General features: G+C 38.8%; 1 protein-coding gene across 4 annotated transcripts in view; it reads left to right on the top strand.

Annotated features, from left to right (window-relative positions):
• The window catches only part of ROBO1 (roundabout guidance receptor 1), a 263,181-nt gene that overhangs the window by 42,834 nt on the left and 194,012 nt on the right, over positions 1 to 26,335 (top strand). For all 4 annotated transcript variants that reach the window (XM_070750258.1, XM_070750260.1, XM_070750259.1 and 1 more), the window contains exon 2: positions 7,815 to 8,141. In XM_070750258.1, coding sequence (XP_070606359.1) covers positions 7,815 to 8,141 — 327 coding nt within the window. The remainder of the gene's footprint in view (positions 1 to 7,814; positions 8,142 to 26,335) is intronic.

Genomic DNA, 26,335 nt, shown 5'->3' on the forward strand with positions numbered 1-26,335 from the left:
GCGTTCGGAGACTGACTGGCAACCAATGCAGCTTGCATAGAGAAGGAGTAATACGGGCGTACCTAGGTACACCCGTAATTGCACGCACCGTAGCATTTTGCACCAGATGAAGTCTGCAAACACTTCAACGGTAGCCCCATGTATTGCTCATTGCAATGGTCAAGACAAAAGGTGATGAGGGCGTTAGTGACTATGTGGAATGCCCCATGGTCAAGATAGGGCTGCAACTGGTAATTGGTGACTGTATCTCAGCCCAATTCACCTCAAAGAGTTGTTGTGGAAAAATAGGAGGAGGAAGCTGTGTATTGAATATGTTCACTTTCTTGAGTTATTTGAAAAAATAATAACGGTGCTCTATAAATAAATTAAATAAATTTCAGAAATTTAAATATATGAGAATGATCTTGTCTACAAATGGTTTCATTGTTTCTCCCTACTCCTCTAAAAGACATTTACATATGTAGGTCAGTTTGTTATATGCATACAGTGTAGCATATGTCCTGTTATGGTTAGCTCTGGCCCAGCTCCTGTCCCAAGGAATGTGCAGGTGGATGTGGGGGAAACATCCACATGCCTCAGGCCTGTTTTGCTCCCGATGGAATCTGCTGACGAAGTCTCCTCTGACCAAGGAAGCGTGAGTGACAGGGAAGAGGGGAGTTTGGCAGACAGCCCAGGAGGAGATCAATCATCTGTAGCATCCTTGGATTCTGAACAAGAATTAATGACACATCCATGCATGCGTAGAATGATGCATAAGAGACAACAACTGAAGGATTATTACAAGAGAAAATGAGGCCACCTGTGGTTGGGTGGGGCTGCTGTAATTAGTGCTACAGATAAAAGTGCAACCTGGTGTTTTAGCCTCATGGCAGTTTATCTATTCATTGTTTCGTCAAGATCGTGGTTTTTGTGCTGTTCAAGATTGTGTGTGGACTCTCTGGACTTTAGAATTGGACTCAAGTTCCCAGTTATTGGGTGAGAAATTGGATTGCATTTAACCTGTGCCTTGTGTGTACCAGAAAATCCCTTTGACATTTAAAAAGGGAGCTGTTTCTGTTTTTCTGTTTATAAAAACTTTTGGGTTTTCTTTTTATCGTGTGGTGTGTGTCTTCCTGGACTAATTACCCTGTAATTACGGGTGATTGAAATACGCCGGCAGAACATGCCCCATCATACCTGAAAATGTTAATCATGTCTTCCAGCTGTGAGAATTTAGTATGCTTTTTGTGTGAAACATCATAACAGATGAGCTATGCTACTACTACTGTATTAGATGATATAATAAATAGAAAAATTCAAAATAGATATTGGATTGAATAAAACATATTCAAGATTTTAAAACAAGTTCAATTATCTATATCCAGAGGTGGGATTAAAATTTTTAGCACCTGGTCCTCTGCCCAGTTGCTGGGTAGATGTGGCCATGGTGGGCATGGCCTACGTGGCCTCCTGCACCATGGTGGGAGGAGCATTTTCACTGTCCTCATGCTCTGTTTTTCCTCGAGACTCCAGGGGAGCAAAAAAGGCCTCACCCGAGCTCTGGAGGCCAGAAACAGGCCCGTTTCTGGACTTCCAGAACTTCTGGGAGGCCTGTTTTTGCCCCCCCATGCTTCGGAGGCTTTCCTCGAGCCTCCAGGAGGGTGAACATGGCCTCCCCTGGGCTTCAGAAGCCCTCCAGATCTGGAAACAGGTCAATTTCTCGAACTTCTGGGAGGCCCATTTTTGCCCTCCCACAGCCTCCACATGGGCTCTGGACTTACCTGGCATTCAAAACAGATCATGTGGAGATCTATCTATCTATCCTATCCTATCCTATCCTATTGAATTTATATGCCCAGATTCCTGGGAGGGGCAGGATGGGACGGGGTGGGCAAGGCCAGCCAGTCCTTGCAACTATCAGTTTGGTGGACCAGATGTAAAATTAGTATCTGGTTCACCCGAATTGGTCCGAACCGGCTGAATCCCAACCCTGATCTATCCTGAAGACAATCTCTAATCATAGTGCAGGTTTTACACTTGTTGACATAGCTTTCTGTTTCTATTCATGACATCAACATTTACCCACATGTATCCTTATAACCATTAATAATCAAGAAAGGGGGTTTATAATTTTATGGAAATACATCCCATAGAATTCAGTGGATATTTCTTCCTCCCTCCCTCCCTCCCTCCCTCCCTCCCTCCCTGGTAGCAGAAGGAATTCTTTTTCAGTCATACTGATTTATATATTTCCTTTCACTCGGGGTTTCAGGCAGGATAGCCAATTGAAATGGTCTTACCTCTTGTATGAAATGTATCTTTATGGTCTTGAAGCATCAGGTACTTCTGCCACAGCTATTGCCTCTTTTATTCTTCTGAGAAATTCCTCTTTTTTTTATTTGGATTCTGAATCCTCGGTGGTGATGATTTCCCTCACTTTAGTTTCAAGGGCCTTTTGGGCCTCATATCTGGCTCTTCCCCCAGATTATGGGCTGGGATGATCAGAGCCCCTGCTGAGTGAATGGTAGTTTACGTATTGATTAGAATTGCAATCTGTTTGCTGTTTATGAGGATTGTTATTTTATATTTCAAGCTAAATTGATTGATTGGATGAATTAAAAATAAATAAATAGCTGTCTATTTACATCTAAACTGAATGTTTGCATACCATTTTAGGTTTAATATCGGCAAAATGAAAATCTTGATGGATCCAAATTGCTTTTCTCCTCTAAATACTTTTTCTAGTATTGTTCAGTAGCTTTTTTCCCCCCTCACATGCCTGGGACTTAAGGGAGGTTTACAACTTTAGGATGGGGAGATCTGACTTGCCCTTAAAACTGACATAATGATCTGTTAACCAGTGTATGATGAAATATCTAAGATTAATCTTTAGAAAAGATAATAGAAGTTGTAGCAAAATTGTTATAGGAAAAATAATGTAATATTAAGAATATAACAGGCAGTCCTTGCTTATCAACCACGAGCTCCCTGCCAAATGATATCATGAATTAAAACATCATGTGACTGTACCCAACTTACAATGTCAGTTTCAGTTATGGTCATTAAGGGAATCACTCACATGGTTATTCAATGTGACATAATGTGACTTTGACTTCTTTCTGGCTTCCTCATTGAGGTTACTTATTGCTAGTCACAGTGGTGCAACCTATAAATAGGTGCTGGTTTGCAATCATGATCATGTGACTGTTTTCCAATGCTGTTGTAAACTCAGTGGGAAAGTGAGGATTTACTTTTAGAGCCCTAATTTTATTAGCAATCCTGCTATGAACCATGTCTTTGACTAAATAAAGTACTATTTATGAGAAGATAGCACTTTTTTCCCACAAAAGAGACATATTATTTAAGCTTGCAATACAGAAATATTTCACTTGGAAGTGCTTAAATTTTGTACATGCCTGCTCCTGGTTTGAAAGGCCTTGTATCAGGTCGGTCTTGTGTTGTAGTCTCTTTCTTAGTTGCCATCTTCAGTCTAGTAATTCCATCATAGGTTTGGCTTTTGATCCCACAAAATATTCATTTTAACCAAAAAACAAAATAAAATTGTATATTTATAAATGTAACAATCTTCCCGGGGGGGGGGGGGGTGTCTTGAGAACCGTATTGAACAAGCACAGCAAAAATGGCTATAAAACTGTGTGTGACTCATTTAATGGATACATTGCTTACTAACAGAAGTTCCAGTCCCAATTGTGGTTATTACTTGAGGGCTACCTCAGGGAAAAGCCCCCGCAGCACAATGTCCTACTGGTTAAACATTTTAACTCTACAGTTGACATGGATGCCAAGTTAAGATAGTGCAGATACCATACCATAATTGCTATTCAGTAGTGGATTCTAAAACCTGTTGCTACCGGTTTGTGCTCATGCGTTCACGCAACGCTTATGCACAGAAGCTTCCCAGGCAGGTGGGTGGAGTGTCCTGGGAAGAAGGGTGGAGTGTCCCGAGTAGGTGGGTGGAGCCACCTACCAGTTCGCAGAACCAGGACGAACTGGGAGCAACCCACTGCTGCTGCTACTATTCCATTAAATTTCTGCTTGTAGGCTGCTGTATTATTTTAGTTGGTAGTGGGGAATAGGATGTTGGGCTAGGTTGTATTTTAGTGTATTACCAAATATCCCTTTCTGATTTAAAAGAAATGAAATAATGAAGAATTAAGCTAAAAGTAAATGTAATAAAATAAATAACATATTGTTTCAGTTAAATATTTTTGGGTAAATGAAAGATCATCTTTGCTTGTGCAGTTTACATTTCATGTTCTTCAATGACAATTAAAGTTTAAAAGTATTTTTTGTTAGACAGTTCATTTAGATTACAGACTCCATTAGGGAATAATCATGTTGATTTACCTGCAAAAGGGTAACACCTTTTATTCTTTAGTGCCTCATTAACCTGGAGTTTTCTAATGCTTCTTGAATGTTGGGAATGTTAACTTTAAAGTTTCACTATGACTGAGGTTGGCCACATTCCTTTAGGGATTTGTTACTAATCCTTTAAAAGGCTGTTTGAAATATTTTGTTTTCTAAAAGTATAAATGTGTCTGCAAAATTGCTCCTAAAATTTTGCTTTTCTGCTTTCTGTCACAGGAGCTAATAACTCACATAACCCAGAGCTTTGTAAACCACTATATGGGTGTAGCTATTATGCAGTAGAAAACCATGCACAAAACCCCACCTTCATTGCATATTTGGATAGAAGTCAAGCAGAAAAATTCAGCACTGTCTACTTGACAGGTTTTTGAAGAAGCTTCTGGAAAGGAATTAATAATAGTACTTTTATCCTTTTCCTCCATGGAAAGATCCTTTAATTCATACCAGATTTTGTTTCTTTTATGTTATATTCATCACTTCAGTTGCTTACTGAGTATTTATAATACTTACAAGCTTGCAGTATTTCTGTCAACATAGACCTGCATATATCTTATTTAGGATCAAGTCTCAAATCTTCTTTTCAGGTTGATATTTATACAACTGTGCAATTATACAAAATACTACATAGAAATTATTTTGTTATACTTGACTTACAACTTTTCATTTAATGACTATTTGAAGTTTAAAAGCACTGAAAAAAGTGACTTATGACCTTTTTCACACTTATGACTTTTGCAGCATTCCCCATGTCATGTGATCAGAATTTGGGTGCTTGGCAACTAGTAGATATTTATAACAACTGCACTGTCCCAAGGTCATGTGTCACCAACTTTCCCAGCCAGTTTCCAACAAGCAGAGTCAATGACTGCTTGATTTACTCAACAACTGCAGTCATTTGCTTAACAATTCTGGCAAAAGGTGTAAAATAGAATTTAACAACTGCAACTTTCCAGTAGAAAATGAGAAATTATACAAAAAAATGAAGAAAAAAAAGCAAAGCTCTAGGTTAGGAATGTTGGACTCGATTTTATTAAGGGCCACATCAGAGTTCTGTTTGACTTTGGTGGGCTGGTTGGGCAAGGCCAGGGTGGGCATGGCCAGCTCAGTATCACTCAGGGTCATCTCTGGCGGCTCAGGTGGAGTTGGAGGAACCCCCTGCAGCCTTCTAACAACAAAAACAGTGCTCCATTTTTCTGGCAGACGCACTGCAGGCTGGTCCTTTACTATTTCCAAGGGAGCCCTGTGGGCCAGATCTAAGCCTTGAGTTTGAAATCCCTGCTCTAGAAGAAAGTCTTCATCCACCATTAATCTAATGTTAATTGGTGTGGACCAATTGTGTCATTAATATTTTTGTTGACAAAACACCAAGTTACCAAATTTTACTGGAGTACAATAGTTATCATTTATAAAAATAATAAAGAAACCCAAGTATAGTATACGGTAGTTAGTAACTTATGGTAGTAATACACACATACATATACACAAATACACTGTAGCAGTAAATTCAGAGACTTGTGTGTAGATTCCAGGGCTGCATTGGCCTTGGGGATCAGGGTAGTGAGTTAGTGGGGATTTTGATGACTTACCTGCTGCAATATATTAGAGAAATTCGGTATCATCATTTTGTTTCTCCATGGTGAGCAACATTTATCTTAAATGATTTCAATTAACTTCAGGGTTCGTTTTCCAAATCAGAGTAGCTATTTAGGCTTAATGCAGTTTCCTTATAGTGGCAGTAGCTTTGGAAGATAGTTGTAATATGGCACATTAAAAGGCTTGAATATTTGCTAGTAAGCATTACCAAATATTTATCTGCTTCCTACTAAGCAAGAACATATAGCTATATAGGTGGCAAAGTAACCTTCTGCTTTCTTTTTTCCTTTGATTTGCATATTCATATCTGATGAGGTTAATCAGATAAATAAAGAAACTGATCCCTAACTTCAGTCTTTATTAACTTATAAATAGTTGAACTGTAAAGATCTTGTTTCAATTGACTTGAAGAAATCCTGATTGATCCTAGTAGCAGATTCTTGGGTGATAAATGTAGTCCTTGACTTACAGTAGTTCGTTGATCATCCAAAGTTGGTCATCACCCAAGTCAACAAAGACATGCTAGGTGTTGAGGTTTTACTATGGATAAAATGAAGCTGATTTTTTAAATATGCACCCTGTTTTCCCCAAAATAAAACATCCCCTAATAATAATCAGGCTTTTGAATGCATAGCAATAAGTCCAAGCACTTATTTCAGGGTTCAAAAAAATATAACGTAGGGTCTTATTTTTGGGGAAACACAGTAATTAGGGACATTCATATTAAGAAATTTTAGTGTTTTGTCTGCCAAATATATCTACAATTTTAGAAATAATAAAGTCCTAGAGACCAGGATAGGCATCTGATATCATCTGGACATTTTAAACTTCATTTTTTATGATGTTCTGTTTGCTGTGCCATCTAAATTCATGCTGAATTATGCTAAGTCAGTTGTGGTTTGATTTAGTATTTGATTTATAATGTATTTTGCCTTGCAAAGCACAATTCATGTGATAGTGTGATATTGAAATATACCAAAAATGTTTCTTGAAAAGATCACCTATTACTGTAATGTGTGAACACCATTACATTCATATTGATGACAAGGATATTTCAATCTATGTATAGAGCATCTCATCTCATAATCCTAATTTATTGCTTGTCTGAAATTAAATTTACATCTTGTATTTAATTGCATTGTTTTTGATCTATACAGAGTGAAACCAGACTCCCAAATTGACAGGCTTTTTATTAAAACTGCTTGACAAACAAAGTATGACTAAGATTGTAATATTTCTCTCTTAAATTGTATTAGTAAAGTATAACAAATCATCGAAATAGAGATAATATAGTAAGAAAATATACACGTTGCAATGATTAAAATAATTTAAACAGAAAAATCCTTTAGTTTATTAAGTCTATATAGAAATATTTTGTTTCATGCTCTCTATTTTAGAAAATAGAAATGTATGAATTCAGAAATTGATAAAAACCATTTAAGTAAATTTATTCTGCTATCTACATACAATATTTCACAATAGAGCTAAGACTGCAACATGACCCACATTACAATTGATTATACAATTGACAATACATCACCCTTAACATATTGAAGGTGTTGGCTTGACTTTGAACTTTATTGATATTTTATTGTAGCCTCAAACCCTCCAACACAGTGGGATTGCACAGTGGGATTGTTGTGAACCATGTTATGACCTGCTATGTCTCAGATTCTGAATATTCAGTTGAGTCCCTGCGTATTAAAAAGTTGTCAATTCTTGTTAGGTATTCTTATTAACTATTTAAGATCACTAAGGATAATTACACAGTATGTCTTTGTGTTTTATTTTTTAAATCCAATCTTGAACCTTTTAATACTAGTAGAAATTTAAAATGTAATTTGCATTTTTAGGTTCACGTCTTCGTCAAGATGATTTCCCACCACGAATTATTGAACATCCTTCGGATTTAATTGTTTCTAAAGGAGAACCAGCAACACTGAACTGCAAGGCTGAAGGCAGACCAATTCCAACGATTGAATGGTACAAAGGAGGAGAAAGGGTTGAAACTGATAAAGATGATCCTCGTTCTCATCGGATGTTGCTACCGACTGGATCTTTATTTTTCTTACGTATAGTTCATGGCCGCAAAAGTAGGCCCGATGAAGGAGTTTATGTCTGTGTAGCCAGGAATTACCTTGGTGAAGCTGTGAGTCACAATGCATCATTGGAAGTAGCAAGTAAGTCTTTTGTTTCCTTTTTTTGTTTGGCAGCTATTTAAATAAAAACAGTAGAATTATTGTTTTGATGTAAAGACAGAATGAGAAATAGCTATATGCACTGACTGGAATCACTATGCATAGCTATATGCACTGATTGGATATATCTGATCAAGTGAATGGATAATAATCAGTAAAATCAAAGAGTCCTGATTTAAAAGTATAATTTATGAAGCTACTATATATATGCATTTAGAAAAAAAGTTTTTGAACAATACAATCTTTGCCATTATAAAACTGATGTTGTGTTATGTGAATATAATAATGAAACAATTTTGAAACATTTTTAGCAAGTCTAGAATTTTGCCAAACTAATACAAACTGGGAAAAGCTTATGTCTACTAAACAATGTAGAAACAATGTAAAAGCAATTATTTTGTCATTCATTCTTGTAGAATTGCATTGATAATATATTTAAATAATTGCATATTTATTCAATAATGTTTAAGGTTTATTCTAAGATCTCTAGTTCATCTACACATGCAGTAGCATCATGAAAATGATGTTGTGATAGATGTATATTATTATTTGGCAAACATTATCAGTGTGACTACTACATTCCTTAAATAATATAATGGTATTTCCACAGTATGTGCATAGGATTAATAATATCCACAGTATGTGCATAGGGGAAGCGATATCTAGATTAGGTTCCACAGTCTTCTGTTTGCATTTTTTTCTGCTAATTGGAATAATTGAATACATCATGATTTGTGCTGATAGACAAATGACAATAGCACATAGATTTATATACCACTCTGTGGTCCTTTACAGCACTCTTTGAGCAGTTTATAAATTAAGCATATTGCTCCCAAAAATCTGTTTCATGATTTTACCAACCTCGGAAGAATAGAAAGCTAAATCATTCTTGGACCCATGAACATCGAAATACTGATTGTTGGCAGAATTAACCTGCACTACTGTATTCTAACTGCTGTGTAGTTCGGATCTCTGGGGGGAGTTGATTTAAAAGGACCAGGGCTGCCAGAGAAAAGGCCGTTCCTCTAGGCCCCACCAGGCAACATTGCTTGGCTGATGGGACCTGGAGAAGGCCGACTCTGTGTTATCTGACCATCTGCTGGGATATGTGAGATAGGAGATGGTCCCATAAATAATCTGGTCCTAAGCCATGTAGGGCTTTATAGATAATAACCAACTCTTTAAATTGCATTCAGAGACCAATTGGTGGCCAATGCAGCTCATGGAGTGATGGTGATATATGGATATACCTCAGTAGATCCATAACGGCTTGTGCGGGTGCATTTTGGATTAACTGCAGTCTACAAACATTATTTAAAGATAGCCCCATGTAGAGAGCATTGCAATAATTGAGCTGTGGGGTGATGAGAGTGTGAGTGACTGTTAGAACAGGGCGAACCAGTGCAAACGTCCCCCTTGCCACAGCTAAGAGATGTTGTTATAACCTCAGCTGTGGATCAAAGAGACTACCAAGTTGCAGACTGTCTCTGGGGGACAGATGGAATTGTCTCTGAGAAACAAGACCCACAACAACTCCATCTTGTTAGGGTGGAGCTTGAGCCTGTTAACACCCATCCAGACCCTCACAGCCTCCAGGCACCAGCACATCACCTCCATTGCTTCGCTGAATTGACATGGCATGGAGATATACAGCTGGGTGTCATCAGTATACTGTTGGAAATTCACCCCTATGTCATCAGATGATCTCACCCAGCAGTTTCATGTAGATGATAAACAGCAGGATGGAGAAAACCAACCCCTGAGACATCCCACAAAGAGGGGCCTGGGAACCAACCTCTGACACCACCACCCCCAACACTGACTCCCACTCCCAACCCCTCCAGTCGTCACAGAAGGATACCATGGTCAATGGTATAGAAAGCCACCGCCTGAAATCATCCATCAGCAAGACCAAAGCAGTTTCAGTGCTGTAGCCGGGCCTGAACTAGGCTGAAGAGGGTCAAGATAATTGGCTTCATCCAAGGACCATAGGAGCTGGAGTGCCACAGCCTTCTCAACAACCTTCCACTTCTAGGACAATAATTCAAAATAGCTGGATCCAGGGAAGGCATTTTTCAGAATTGCAATTTTTTTCTTTGCATGAGCAAGCAGGAAAGATAGGAATATCAATTATTTGCCCTTCAGTAAATAGGAGGCAAAAGATCAGACCACCCATGCAGGAACTCTTTAGTGGACTTAGTTTTTCTATGGTTGGCATAGCTCTACTGAGGCCATAGTTTTTCTGTGGTTGGCATAGCTCTACTGGAAAGGAAAGTAATGAAACTCTAGGCAAAATTATAACTGAAGTGAATCAAACAGTGCATAGAATAAGATAATAGGAGAAAATTCAACTGGACATGGTAAGAGCTCATTTTGGGTCTCAACAATACCAACAACACTTTATTCCTATTTCATCTGCACAATACCACCGGGCAGATCTTTTCTGAGTCAAGTTCTACTAAGGAAGAATAGGCAAGAAGATAATTTGATGGATCTTTGTATGGAATTTGCTAAGCATTTGGAAAACAAAATTGCTCAGATCCTCTCAAATCCCAGCTAGACAACTATAAAAAAATTGCTGTAGCACAGTAGTGCAAGTTATCTGTGATATGTTAGACCTACCATATTTTTCGCAACATAAGGCACACTGAAGTATAAGACACACCTTAGTTTTGGGGGAGGAAAATAAGGGAAAGAATCTGCTTACAAGATATTTATCTAGCTAGCATCTTAGTCTGGTCAGGTTCAGCACATTGTTTTATACCCTGGTTAGGGCTTTAAAAAAAACCCAATTTGCAGAGAGTAACAATGAAAGATCTTGCAAGTGGGTAAGAGCTGGGAGTATCCTTAGCACCTGGTTAGGGCTGGTAAGAAACACTTGGAGCAAGTTAGAGCAATGAAAACAAAAAAATATGTAGAGACTTAGGCAGCTGTCATTAGTTCCTCTAATTGCCTTGACTGACTAGCCACTTGAGGCTTATCTGTTGTTCTGATCTGGAGCTGGCTACCTTGGGTCAGCCCCAGCTGCTGCCTGATTTCCTGGTGAATTTGTACTGTAAGGAACTTGTTTGTTCCTGGCTAGCAACCGCCTGTGTTCTCCTCTGCAATATGTCATTGGCTTGTTTTTCCTTAACAGGCCAAGCGGAGACAAGGTATGTATTCCATTCTGTTTGTTGTGCTGGAGAGTTCAAGAGAGTGGAGGGCGAGCCTGGACCTTAAGAACCTCAACTCCCACATTGTCTACAAGTTCAAAATGAGCTATCTATGGTCAATCTTAGAAGGGATTAGCCTCCATTGATTTGACCAAGGCTTACCGCCATCTCCCAATTAGCATTAGATATCTCAGATACCTAAGGTTCTGCTATGTGGGACAACACATTCAATACAGGGCCCTTCCCTTTGGGTTGTCATCTGCCCCAGGTACTTTACAAAGGTCCTATCAGCCCTGGCAATTTACCTGAGGTCTATCTCAGTGAGGCTGCAATGTTATCTTGATGACATTTTGGTATAGGTTTCCTGTATTTCCAGGGTGACAGAGAATGTTATCAAAATCTTAGAAGGCCATGGGTTTTCCATAAATTGCTCCAAAAGTCATGTCGTATCAACAACCCTTTAGTCCACCTAGGGCCATTATTGACTGCAAACAGGGGATGTTTTTCTATCTCAGCAGAGACATGCCAGCCTGATTGATCTGATATCTAAGATTCAGCAATACCCCAGGTTTTGATAGCCACCCTGTCCTGTTTGTTAGAGAAAATGATTTCCTGCATTGGTATCGTTTCCTGGGCACAACTCCATGCCCAGAACCTTTAATGGTTCCTGCTCCATTTCCAATATTCCAACAGTTCAGATTCATCAGACCTAATTATGGTCCCCAACCCAGCCCTTGCTTTGCTGAGGTGGTAGTTGTCTCTGGCCCTTGCTAAAGGCTGTACCTTTCAGGAGCCTGATTGTATCACTTCAACCTCTGATGCCAGTCAATTTGGTTGGGAGGCTCCTGTAAAGAACCAATTGGCACAAGGCCACTGGTCACAGGAAGATCTAAAACATAATATTAACTGGCTGAAGCTATGGGCAGTCCACCTGGACCTGCTCCACTTTCAAGATCTTCTCAGAGGGAAGGTTGTTGAGAAGGTGGTGGTGCTCAAACTCCAACAGTCCTTGGAAGAAGTCGGTTATCTAGGCCCTCAGCAGTCAGGATTCAGGCCCGGCTACAGCACAGAAACTGCTTTGGTCGCGTTGATGCATGATCTCTGGCGGGCCCGGGACAGGGGTTTATCCTCTGTCCTGGTACTTCCTGTCCTCTCAGCGGTTTTCGATACCATCGACCATGGTATCCTTCTGCGCCGGCTGGATGGGTTGGGAGTGGGAGGCAGTGTTCTTCAGTGGTTCTCCTACCTCTCTGGTCGGTCGCAGTTGGTGTTAGTGGGGGGTCAGAGGTCGACCTCAAGGTTACTCCCTTGTGGGGTGCCTCAGGGGTCGGTCCTCTCCCCCCTGCTATTCAATATCTACATGAAACCACTGGGTGAGATCATCCAGAGGCATGGGGTGAGGTATCATCAGTATGCCGATGATACCCAGTTGTACATCTCCACCCCATGTCCAGTCAACGAAGCAGTGGAAGTGATGTGCCGGTGCCTGGAGGCTGTTGGGATCTGAATGGGTGTCAACAGACTCAAACTCAACCCTGATAAGACGGAGTGGCTGTGGGTTTTGCCTCCCAAGGACAATTCTATCTGTCCGTCCATCACTCTGGGGGGGAGTCATTGCCCCCCTCAGAGAGGGTCCGCAACTTGGGCATCTTCCTCGATCCACAGCTCACATTAGAGAAACATCTTTCGGCTGTGGCGAGGGGGGCGTTTGCCCAGGTTCGCCTGGTGCACCAGTTGCGGTCCTATTTGGACCGGGAGTCACTGCTCACAGTCACTCATGCCCTCATCACCTCGAGGCTCGACTACTATAATGATCTCTACATGGGGCTACCTTTGAAACTTCAGATCGTGCAGAATGCAGCTGCAAGAGCAATCATGGGCTTCCTAAGGTATGCCCATGTTACACCAACACTCCGCAGTCTGCATTGGTTGCCGATCAATTTCCGGTCACAATTGGTTATGACCTATAAAGCCCTTCATGGCATCGGACCAGAATATCTCCGGGACCGCCTTCTGCTGCACGAATCCCAGCGACCAATTAGGTCCCACAGAGTTGGCCTTCTCCGGGTCCTGTCGACTAAACAATGTTGTTTGGCGGGTCCTAGGGGAAGAGCCTTCTCTGTGGTAATCCCGACCCTCTGGAACCAGCTCCACCCTGAGATTAGAACTTTCCCCACCCTCCTTGCCTTTCGTAAACTCCTTAAAACCCACCTCTGTCATCAGGCATGGGGGAACTGAGATAACTTCCCCAGGCCTATATTGTTTATGTATGGTATGTTGTGTGCATGTTTTTTAAATTATGGGTTTTTAGTTTTAATTATTAGATTTGTATTCTACATTGTTGTTTTTATATTACTGTTGTGAGCCGCTCCGAGTCTACGGAGAGGGACGGCATACAATTTTAATAAATAAATAAATAAATATAGCAGTGAAAGCCCATATTAATCACCAGGGAGGTATTCACTCACTTCTCCTCATGACTGAATCCTTCTTCTGAGTGACTTGGGCAGAAGCCAACCTTCTTTCGATTAAACCGAATGGCTTATCCAGTGTACAAGCAGACTGCCTAAGAAGATTCATTGTGAACCACACAGAATGGCAACTCCATCCTGTTCTGTTCCAGGACATTTGTCACATGTTCAGCCAACCTACCGTGAATCTCTTTGCATCAGGCCTGAACGCCCAACTACCTCACTTCTACATAAGGTCCTGGACCCAGGAGCCAAAAGGACCAGTGCCCTGTATTGCAGGTGGCTATACTTGAATGCTTTTCCTCCCTTTTAATCCCAACAGTGTTCTGGAGGTTGATCGCAGAAAAGCAGAGATCATTGTGGTGGCACTGCACTGGCCCAGAATCTGTGGTTCACGGATCTGGTCAGTCTATCCATGAGTCATCCTTGGAGGATTCCCCCAAAGAAAATCTCTCTCAGCTAGGGAGTCTGGCTCCATACAGAGCCTCAGTGACTCTACCTGACCACCTGATGCTTGAGAGGGAGCTCTTAAGGAGACCGCTTCTCCAGTAAGGTCATTGAGACAATACAGTCTGCCAGGCATCCATCCATAGACAGAATCTGCAACACCACCTGGGTAAATTTCTCTTTGTGGGGTACTAACAATCTTTTAATCCCAACACAGGCCTCCGTTCACACTGTATTGGACTTCCTCCCAAGAAGGACTGGACATGGGCCTTGCCCATAGTACTCTACGCAGACAAGTAGGCAGTAGTAACTGTCAGTGAACAAGACTCTCTTGCCCACCATCCCCTTATACCACAGCTTCCCCAGTCTGGTAGCTAATCCTACCTGATCCAACTAAACTACTCCTCTCACAGCCGACAAAAGATAGGAGGGATGGACAAGTCATCAGCCGCTCTTAGTTTACCCCTAGTGAGGCAGAGTTGGATCAGTTCACATAACTGAGTTTCAGCCAAAGGCTCAGAACAGCTGCTTCATTTGAGGAGGAGGGGAAAGGATCGAGGGAAGAAAACCGGACTCACCTACAAAACTTTGCCGGCGCAAAGTTTGTCAGAGCTGCACAGTTTAGTTTCTGGCATCCCGCTTCTCTTGTGCTAGCAGTTGTCATGCACACAGCTGATCGATATTCCAACAGGGCTTCTCCGAAGCATGGCTACATTATGGATGTTCCCGCCACCACCAGGAACTTTCCCCTTTGGTAAGGCAAACCCTGAAGTTTACTATGAGGCTGGAAGGAGGAGGAGGAGCTGCCACTGCCTCTGCAGCAGCTCAGGCAAAAAGACTGCGCTGCTTTACCAACAAACAGCTTCCAACATGGATCCTGGTCACCAGGCATCAATGATATGATTGTTGCGCATTTCCTCTAAGAGGAACTGCACAGTGCATGCGCGCAGCAGGAAATAAACTTTCTATTTTCAGTGCACGAATGCCCACTGAGCATCTAGTTATTTGCACGCATGCGTGCGCAACAATCAGCTGACTAATCATCCGGTTTCTGGCACAGCTGCCTGTGGAAAGGCCAGCTGATCATCATGTGCACATGCACACCAGTAACCAAAGGACTAGCTGGTCTATATGCATGCATACTCTGCACTCCATCTGTGGCATGCGTGCCATAGGTTCGCCATCACGGACTTAGCTGAACATTGGAGAATATTGTGTTTTTTTCTCTGACCTGAGCACTTGTTTTCTGAACATAATAATGTATTTTACTGTTTTACTTCTTACAGTCTAACTTGCATTAAATGAATATTTTTCTTTGTACAGGTATTTGTTTTGTGGCTTCAGATAAGTACAGAATATGTCATACTTTCCCATCATTTCATACATTATAGTAAAAGATTCATATTGCAGAGATATTGGAAATGGTTTTATACTAACAATAAGATTAATGAGTATTTGCCATTAATAAAACATTTTAATCCTGCTGGCCATTATTGCATCATTATTCAACTGTAGTTTCCTAATTTCTTTACAAAGAATAGTTTCCAGTGCTTTTTAATAACTATTTTAATTCATAATATTATTTTAGATTTTCTATAAATAAGAATAAAATGACATATAGCATGTTTTTCACATGGCAAGTAGCTACAGTAAAGTCAAGCAATAATAGCATTAACTATTTGAAATGAAATGCAACGTAATTTCTGCTGTGTTTCAGTAACTATCAGTATTGTGATTGCTAAAATATCTTGTCTGTAGGTAAACAGCCTGTTCCATAAGGAAGCAGTAAACATAAAACCTGTGACAGAGAAGAGATATAATGGAAGCTGGAATATTTTATCTCCTAAATAAACACTTTGCCCTTTTTTCTGAGCAAACATGGCTTAACTAAACACTATTTAAGTTACCTATTGGAGTCACAGCTGGACACAGCTCTAAGTTGATTGAAGTTGATAGAGCATGTAAGTAGAAAAGGCACTGCAGCTCTTAAAGGTTTACACAAGCTGACCCAATGATTATATGGAAGTGGTAACTAATGCAAAAGAGATGTCTTAGGTTTTCTGCTAAAATCCTTTCTTGGCTTTCTGAACCCACCTTCTGATGGCTGAAATATTTTTCAATTAATTCCATGTTTTAGTTTTGTAGGGTTATTATCAGGTTCATATTACATCTGCAGGGACATGTTTTCTGATAGTGAAAGGTCCCTATGCAATGTGGTAAAAGGCATGTTTTGTCAAAACAATTGGGTAATACTGTCTACAAATCTTACATTTCACAAGGGGAATGAATTATTTTCTTACTAGTCCATAAAATTTATATTTTGGTGTATATTTTTTTACAAATGACAGCTTATTTACTCAAAATTATTACTAACAAATGAGAGGTATCATAAGCATATATTGAGGTAACATAAGCATGTAAAAAAAAGGAAATGTTGAATTTTAGTACTTGAATAAGGAATAACAAAAGAATGTAGAAACCTTGTATTGATGCTCCATAAAAATAGCTTAAGCTGTTTTATATATTTAGTTGAAAAGGTTTTCTAAGCTATTTTTAGGCTTATGAGGGAGAATTTAGAAGGAGAATAGATTAGAAAGGAGAAATCTTAAGAAATGGAACTATGGTATCTGGACTTTGTTTCAAAGTTTTGAAAAAGAAAGTTTCAGGAATGGAGAAATAATTGTAGTGGCCCAGTTTGTCATTTCAGTGGCTGAGAATTAGATGGAAGTGTCTCAACTTTGGGTTTTCTTCTGCCTCTTGACATTTCAGAAAGTTTCTGTCTTTTAATTCCAACCTGGTGTGTAGTTGTCAAAAAGTAATATTTTTGAGGAAAGTAAGCTGTAATTTGTAAAAAATAATAATAATGTACATTTAAATATAAATATTTTAACCAGTGCTTCTCAGGATCTCTAGAAAGATAGTAGACAAATAACGAATGACAAATCCCAGCATTAAACAAGATGAATTGTAATTTCCTGGTCAGATTGGTTAACCATAATGTAAAATTATTTTATTAAGAATTATCCAACAAAAATTATGAGACTAAGAAGGATATATGTCACTGCAGAGATAAAAACATATTATCTGCAAACTGGCAGAGTTATAATCCGAAGACATGGATAGGCATTAGAAATGTGTTGCTGAAAAACAATGTTCCATGAAAAACAAGATCTACAGATTTAAGCAAAGCTGTTGAAATATACTAGGCAACTGAATATATTATTTGAATAGCAAAAATGAATGGAAGATATATTTCTACATACAATTACTGAAAATAATCAGAATGATAGAATGAAGGAACAAAAAGTTTCATATGAAAAGGAGAATTAGTAATATGAATTTAACTAGCAGTGGGCTTTTGTTTATTTTTTTCTTTGAGTCACTCTTGATTCCTAGCAACTGCCTGGACAATTTTTGGCAAAAATGTTGGGAACATTTTTGGAAATGGTTTTCAACCGCCTTTTTCCTAGGCCTAGAAAATGACTGGCTCAAAGTCATATACAGTATATGACTACATGCCTAAACCAGGATGATCACTCATAGTCTCCCACTTAGCAGTGCTTTTAATCACAACAGTAGGCTAGCTTCTGAATATTGTTCAAAATATATACCTTTGTCGTAGTTATAGTTTTATAATAGTTTTAATTGACATAATATAAAATTCTGGGAGTTTAGCTGGAGCATGCATGGTAGGCTGTAAGAATAGTAATTAAGCAAATTTAAAATCAAGTTGATACTTAAAGTTGTTTTGCAAAATATATTTATAAACAGATTTCTATGTACAATTAAGTTTTTGCTTCTATAAAATCGTGTATGTCTTTATTATTGTATTAAACTTATCTTTATACAGTGATACCTTGTCTTACAAACCCTTTGTCATACAAACTTTTTGAGATACAAACGCGGGGTTTAAGATTTTTTTGCCTCTTCTTCCAAACTATTTTCACCTTACAAACCCAAGCTGCCGCCACTGGGATGCCCCGCCTCCGGACTTCTGTTGCCAGCAAAGCGCCCATTTTTGCCCTGCTGGGATTCCCCTGAGGCTCCCCTCGCTGGGAAACCCCACCTCCGGACTTCTGTATTTTTGTACTGCTGGGATTCCCCTGCTGGGATTCCCCTGCAGCATCACAAAAACACAGAAGTCAGGAGGTGGGGTTTCCCATGGAGGGGAGCATCAGGGGAATTTCAGCAGCGCAGAAACGGGCGCTTCGGCTGGCAAAAGAGGTGAGTTTTGGGCTTGCACGCATTAATCGCTTTTCCATTGATTCCTATGGGAAACATTGTTTCATCTTACAAACTTTTCACCTTATAAACCTCGTCCCGAAACCAATTAAGTTCGTAAAACAAGGTATCACTGTATTTCATTGAAGAATGATGAAGGAGTGGAAGACTCAGATATTTTTTGTACTTTTGTAATATTTAAAACAAGTTTTAATATGCATTTGAAATAGTAGATATTTCTATACTTTCTTACTGTCAGGAACACACTTTCAATGTTAAGATGGTGCTGAATCAAGAAATTTAGGAACTGTGCCCAAAATTATTATCATTCTAGCACCCCTGCAGTCATGTAATAAAATTGAGGTACTTGGCAGCCTAGTCACACCTTCAGCTGCAGGGGCACTACAATTCCCCATGTGCCTATCTCCTCTCCAGTCTTAGCCATCCACCAGCATACACAAAGCTGCTGTGGTCTGGGAAGCCTCACAAAACACTCAGCCTACCAGTGTGTGCAAAACGTTCCTTTTACCTTAGCTGTTTTTTTGCAGCTGCTGGCATGTGCACCCAATATACATGATGTAAAAATTCTACACATCCCTATTAAAATGCCAGATTTTGGAGATGTAAAAAAATGACTCCAAGATAAATCAGATTTTTTTCCACCTTTAGTATAACATATAAACTATACAATTCAATTAAAAAACAAACTGAAATCTTTTAGGGGGAATTATAGTAATAAAAACATACAATAAAGTGATTGTATAAGTGTGCACACTCTTAATAAGTAGTTATGTGGCTGTATTCAGAATTAATCAATCACAATCAAACTGATAGTCAATATACATTTGCTGTCAATTAAAGTGACTCTGATTAAGCTCATATAAAGTTCAGCTGTTCTAGTAGGATGTTTTTTGTGACATTTACTCAGTTGCCTGTTACAACAAAATCACAATCTGTGAAGAATTTACAAAACATCAAAGGATATTTTTTTGTTGAAATGTACCATCAGAAGTCTGCAAAAAAATTTTTCCAGGCCATTGGATATACTATTGAACATAATGAAGACAGGGGAAGTGTACAAAATAATTTTAAGGCATTGGATATATTTTAGAATACAATGAAAACAGTGATTTACAAGTGGATAAAATATGGCACATCAGGACATTATCAAGAACTGGAGGTCCCTCCAAACTTGATGAAAAAAACAAGAAGGAAACTGGTTGAGGAGGCTATGGAAAGATCAATAACACTAAAGGATAATACAGTAATTTCTGGCAAATACTGGTTGTGTATTACAAATGACAACACTCTCTTATATTCAGCATATCTTTGGGCTATGGGGTAAGGTAGCAATGTGGAAACCTTTTCTTACAAACAAAAACTTCCAGCCCAATTACATTTTTAAAAAGCTGCAGCACATCTGAAAAAAGCATGTGAGAAAATATGTTACAGTCTGATAAGACCAGGGTTGAACTTTTTGGCCATAAATTCAAAACTATGTTTAGCACAAAAACATCAATGCATCACCAAAAGTACCCACAGTGAAGCATTGTGGTGGCAGCATTTTGCTTTGGGACTGCTTTTCTTCAGCTGGAACTGAGCCTTTAGTCAAGGTGGAGCGAATTATGAACAGTTTTAAATATCAGTCCATTTTGGCACAAAACCTTCAGTCCTCTGCTACAATGCAAACAGTGAAGAGAAATGTCAGTTTTCAACATGACAAAACCCAGTACATGCCTTCAAATCAATAAAAGAAATAGCTTCATCAGAAAAAGATCAAAATTGTGAAGTGACCCAGCCAGATTCCAGTCCTGAATCCAATTGACCTGGAGAGGGCTGTCCCCAGGAGATGCCTTTGCAATCTGACGGATTTGGAGTACTTTTCCAAGGACGAATGGACAGATTCCCAAGGCAAGATGTTCCATACTTATAGGCTCCAAACTCTTAAAAATTGAATGCTGTCATAAAATGAAAATTTTCCCCTTGAAAAGATTTTAGTCTTATTTTCAATTGAATTATACACCTTATATGTTATAATACTGGTGGAAAAATATAGGTAATCCCTGGATTATGTATGTTCCCTTAGTGAACATTTAAAGTTATGCAATAAGCATCTCCTAGCATTTACAAATAAATTCCAAAACTGTGAATCTTACAGCACCAGGCAGTTGTTAATCCTTACAAACAACCACAGAGTCTCTGCAACATTCATCCTGCACATTGCTGCCAAAATGGAGCTTCTGAGGGGCAGATCCATCCCTCCGACTCTCGGTTGTGCCTCCAAAGATCTCATCTGGCACATTGCAAGCTGAAATGGAGCTTCTGAGGATTCACCCCTCCAATGCTCCATTCGTGCTCCCAGTGGCCTTGCCTGGCACATTGCTGGTTGAAATGGAGACTCAATTTTTATCATTTTCTGTTTCTTCTTCATACATCCTCGACTTTGTCCTCCACCGTTTTCATTCTTTTTTCATTCTCTTGTAAATTTTGTTGTATAACTTTTATATTTCTATCCTCCTTCATACTTCATTTTACTTCTCCTATTTCGGTTTTGACATCTCCCATTTCTGTTTTCAGATCGCCTATTTCTGTTTTCAAATTGCCCATTTCATTTTTCATTTCTTCTAAATATTTTTTCACTTTTTAGGAGTGTAAGATGCACCAGAGTATAAGGCGCACCTTAGTTTTGGGGGAGAAAAATAGGGGGGGGGGGGGGAAGAAATCTGCCTACCAGATATTCATCTGGCTAGCGTCCCTAGTCTGGTCAGCTTCAGCACATTATTTTATCCCCTGGTTAGGGCTTTTGAAAAAACCTTATTCAGAGAGAGTAACAATGAAAGAGCTTGCAAGTCGGCAACCTCATTAGGGCTGGAAAGAAACATTCTGATCAAGTAGAGCAAAAAAAACCCCAGCCTGCACAGGCTTAGGTCTTGGAAAACATTCTTTGCAGAGAGTAACAATGAAAGAAGTTTATTTATTTATTTATTTTATTTATTCAGTTTTTATACCGCCCCTCTCCTTAGACTTAGGGCGGCTTACAACATGTTAGCAATAGCACTTTTTTAACAGAGCCGGCATATTGCCCCCACAATCCCAGGTCCTCATTTTACCCACCTTAGAAGGATGGAAGGCTGAGTCAACCTTGAGCCGGTGATGAGATTGGAACCGCTGACCTACAGATCTACAGTCAGCTTTAGTGGCCTGCAGTACTGCATTCTACCTGCTGCGCCACCTCGGCTCTTTAAAGATAAGTTGCAAGATAAGAGCTGGGAAGATCGTTAGCAGCTACTTAGGGCTTGGTCAGGGGTAGCGGGGAAGCTACATTCAGCGAATAAGACACACTCAAATTTTTAGCCTCTTTTAGAGAGGAAAAAAGTGCATCTTATACTCAGAAAAATACAATATATAATAAACAAAATGATTTCATAAAAATGCATTCAAAAATGTAAGTCTTAAACGACCTTGACCATTCTCTTATAACTTTGTAAGCTCAATAACCTGGATTTCTTGTTTATTAGTTTGCTTTCAAAAGACTCATAAAACTTTACTTTGGCCATGTCAATTGCTTTCAGCTGATAGCACTAAACATTCAAATAAATTTAATTTAAAAGCATTCTCCTATTATACTGGATGTTTCTTATGTCATCTGTTAAACAGTGCATGGTCAGCATATGGCTGTTCCTTTCTATTTAAGCTATTTTCTCCTGAGAAAGGAAATTCCCTTCAGACCAGACAGACATCTGCTGGCTCTCCTACCAGCAAAGCCACAGAAGAGTTATCTTTCCTGTGATTAAAAGAAATAACGTCTGGAGGTTTTAGTTTTTGTTCAATTAATCAAAAATTAAACCCATGTGGGACTTAAAGAAACTAGGCTTCTTTGTGTGTTTCATCTACTGGTAGAAAGTCCTAGAATGAATTTACAGCTTTTACTCATATATTTTTACAATATAAAAGTATAATAAATATTCGTACATAATTTTGTTATGTAAAAAGCATAAGCATGAAATATAAATAGTGACTAAAATAGCATACACTTTAATATGCTGGCAAATGGAATCTATGATTGGAATAAGACATCCTTTAGAGTACAACTGTTTTGTTTCACAGATAGATACATTATCCTCTCTTTGTGTATGTACGCCATGCTTCCTCTTTTAAAACACTTCCAGATGCTATAAAATATTGCAACAGCCCCTATTCATTTCTCTCCCCCAAAAGTTACTTTTTCTTGTAAGAATGTATGACAATAATATTTTGGAATGATAAGGAAAACATTTTCTTCCGTGTGTGTTTTTCGTATACCTATCAATTGTTTTGATAATACTAGTTGAGTTGTAGTTAAATACATTAGCATTAAAGCATTTATCTTCTTTCCTATTCTTTTGTCAGCAAAAGAGTATATATATTTTTCTGCACTTTTACTGAAATGATGAATTGATCGTTTTTATGAAAACAATATATCTGGTTCTCTGATTCTTAGGATATCCTTTTATTTTGTCACAAATATGCAATTCATGTCAAATATTTTATTAATGTGAAGACTGCTTTATTAGTAATTAAGTTTTGAGATAACATCTGACACATTCTTCATCTGATAAACTGTAAAGAAAAGCAGTTTTCTTTCAATCTAAAATATCTATCAGAGCAAACTGGATATTGAATGGGATAGAAATAAAATATTATTTTCTCTTTCAGACGCTGTATCATTATTTGCTTTGTCTTGAAAGATAAAAATAAATTCCATAATTCAAAATCTCATTACCTGCATATCAACAATGTGTTGGTACCTCAGAGAAACATTCTCATGGTAAAGACTGTCTCATGCAGTGTTTCTCAACTTGGCCACTTGAAGATGTGAGGACTTCAACTCCCAGAATGCCCCAGCCATGCTAGCTGGGAAAATTCTGGGATTTGAAGTCCACATATCTTCATCTGGTCAAGGTTGAGAAACATTGGTCTCTTGTCGGACCCTATTACTATAATCATGAAGGACATAACTTAGTATATTATTTTTTTCAGTGCCCAAATCATTTAGGTTAAAAACAGTACTGGTGTTTTAAATTACTTCCTTAAATATAAAGGTAGTCTTTACTTAACAACCATTCCACCTAATGAACTTATAAAAAGGTACCTGTGAGCCAATTCCAAAGTTCTAGTGGCATCATACATCACATGACCATATTTTGAGTGGTTGGCAACCAACTTATCTTTGGAATTACAGCATTTTGTGATCACATTACCACAATTTATAACTTTTTTTGCTAGTTTCTGACTTTGCTTGTTAAAAAAAATGCATTTAGCAATATATGGATCACCTTAACAATTAGCATGCTCACAAAAAGAGTTGTAAAATCAGACTTGCCTCAACTTATGGCCATCAAGAATTGAATTGAATTGGTGGGTATGGCAAGGAAGGATATTGCAAAATTTCCATTCCCACCCCATTCTGAGCCCAGCCAGAGGTGGTATTTGCCAGTTCTCTGAACTACTCAAAATTTCTGCTACCAGTTCTCCAAAACCTGTCAGAACCTGCTGAATTTCACCACTGCTTTATTGTCAGAGTACAACATATATACAATGAGATTGGCTGAGCTTCCCTTTGTGCACCCTTCCTCAACCCAATATAACTCACAGTGAAAGAAAAAAAATCCCAGACCCAGTAATCCTACTAACAAACATACAATCCTACTATCCCATATGATTTTTTTTAAAATTTATTTGTTTGTTTGTTTGTTTAACAGGTATAGGATTATAGTACATATTAACATAACATAACATAAGTAGAACGTAGTAATAGAAAGGATAATAAGACAGTAGGGCAGGGACATTAGGCACCTTAGTGCACTTATGCACGCCCCCTACAGACCTCTTAGAAAAGGGGAGAGGTCAATTGTAGATAATGTAAGGTTGAAGATTTTGGGGTTGGGGAAGCAACAACAGAGTCAGGTAATGGGTTCCAGGCGGTGACCACTTTATTGTTTAAATCGTATTTTCTGCAGTCAAGTTTGGAGCGATTTACATTCAGTTTATATCTATTACGTGCTCTTGTGTTGTTGTTATTAAAGGTGAAGTAGTCACTGACAGGGAGTACATTATGATGTATGATTTTATGAACAACAGTTAAATCAGTTCGGAGATGACGTAGTTGTAAATTTTCTAGATTTAGTATTTGAAGTCTTATTGCACATCGCGCCAGTTGCTTTCCATTCAAAAGTCTGACAGCCCACGGAGAAAATCTGTTTTTCAGCCTGCTTGTGTGGTTGCCTATGCTTCTGTATCTTATTCCTGATGGCAGGAGAATAAAGATGTGCTAATCAGGTATGAGTCATTGCTGAGGATTTTCCTCACTCTTTTAAGGCAGTAAGCCCTAGTGTTGTCATCTAGTGATATCAGGGGACAGCCTATGTTGTTTTGTGCTGTACTTACCTCCCTCTGTAATGTCTTTCCATCTGTAGCTATCAAGCCAGCATACCAGTAATACAATGAGTGAGGACGTTTTCTATTGCGGACCGATAAAAGGAGATCATCAGTTGTTGTTCCACTCTGTTTTTTCGCAAGACCCTGAGAAAGTGGAGTTTCTTTTGGGCCTTTCTGGCCACCTCAATCATGTTGGTTTTCCAGGTGAGATCTTCTCTGAAGTAGAATCCCAGGAATTTAAAGGAGGCAACTTTCTGCACACAGCCCTCCTCGATATAAAGTGGAGCAGGTTCCTCTCTCGTCTCCCAGAAGTCTAACACCATCTTTGTCTTGCTGATGTTTAGGTGCAGGTTGTTTTCCAAGCATCATGTGGATAATTTTTGAAACTTCTCCCTCCCCCATACTCTGTTCGTTTCTACCTGTAATAAGACACAGTATGGTGGTATCATCTGCAAACTTACTGATCATAGTCGATGGGTCAGACAATATACAATAATGTGTGTACAGTGAATACAGGTAGGGACTGAAAACACAATCCTGTGGGGAGCCAGTGTTAAGCTTCAGGGAGGTGGATATGACAGACCCAGTGCTCACTATTTGTGTCTGGTCCCTCAGAAAGTCTTTGATTCAGTCACAGATGGAAGAGGGAAAATCCAAGTCAGTCAGCTTTTCAATAAGGATACTTGGCAGAATGGTATTCAAGGCCTAGCTAGTCTATGAAACGCATCCTGACATAGTTTCCAGATTTTTCCAGAGAGCTTGCTACAGAATGTAAAGCAGTAGCTATAGCGTCGTCTGTTGATCTATTCCCCCTGTAAGTAAATCCGGTGGGAGGCACATCCTAAGGTGTTGGAGAATCAATCTCTTGGAGTATCTCATCACTAAAGATGTTAATGCAATAGGTCTGCAGTCATTTAGGCAATTAATTGCTGTTTTCCATTCCAGTTATAATCTGAAATTTAAGAGGATATTTTAGTAAATTATTATTTATTAAAAATAAACTCAGTAAATAATAGATACATGACTTAGTAATAGTATGTTGGAGAAGATTTTGAAATATTTTATTAAATTTAATTAAACTATTATAATATATTAATTATACAGTATGTGGGACAAAGGTTTTGTCAATGTTAATTGAATTTAATTACAAATTGAATTTATAGCATATCACCTATACAAAGTTATATAATTTTAGGTTGTATAAATAAGAGTAGTTTTCAAAACACTGTTATCTATTATATTCTAGAATATTAGGGGAAAACATCCGGATAATAACAACGGTTTGGTAGTAGAACTAATTACCAAGGAAGCAATGAGTTCCCCTTCACTGGTTATCTTCAAGGAGAGATTTTTCAACCATTCGTATATTTTGAACTCATGCACTAAGCCAAGGATTTTATTTGATGGTTTAAATTACTACTTACAATTCTCTGATATAGCGTTTACTGCCTTCCTGCCAGTGCAATTA

The sequence above is a fragment of the Erythrolamprus reginae genome, chromosome 4 (assembly GCF_031021105.1).
Source record: "Erythrolamprus reginae isolate rEryReg1 chromosome 4, rEryReg1.hap1, whole genome shotgun sequence".
NCBI classification, from domain to species: Eukaryota; Metazoa; Chordata; class Lepidosauria; order Squamata; family Dipsadidae; genus Erythrolamprus; species Erythrolamprus reginae.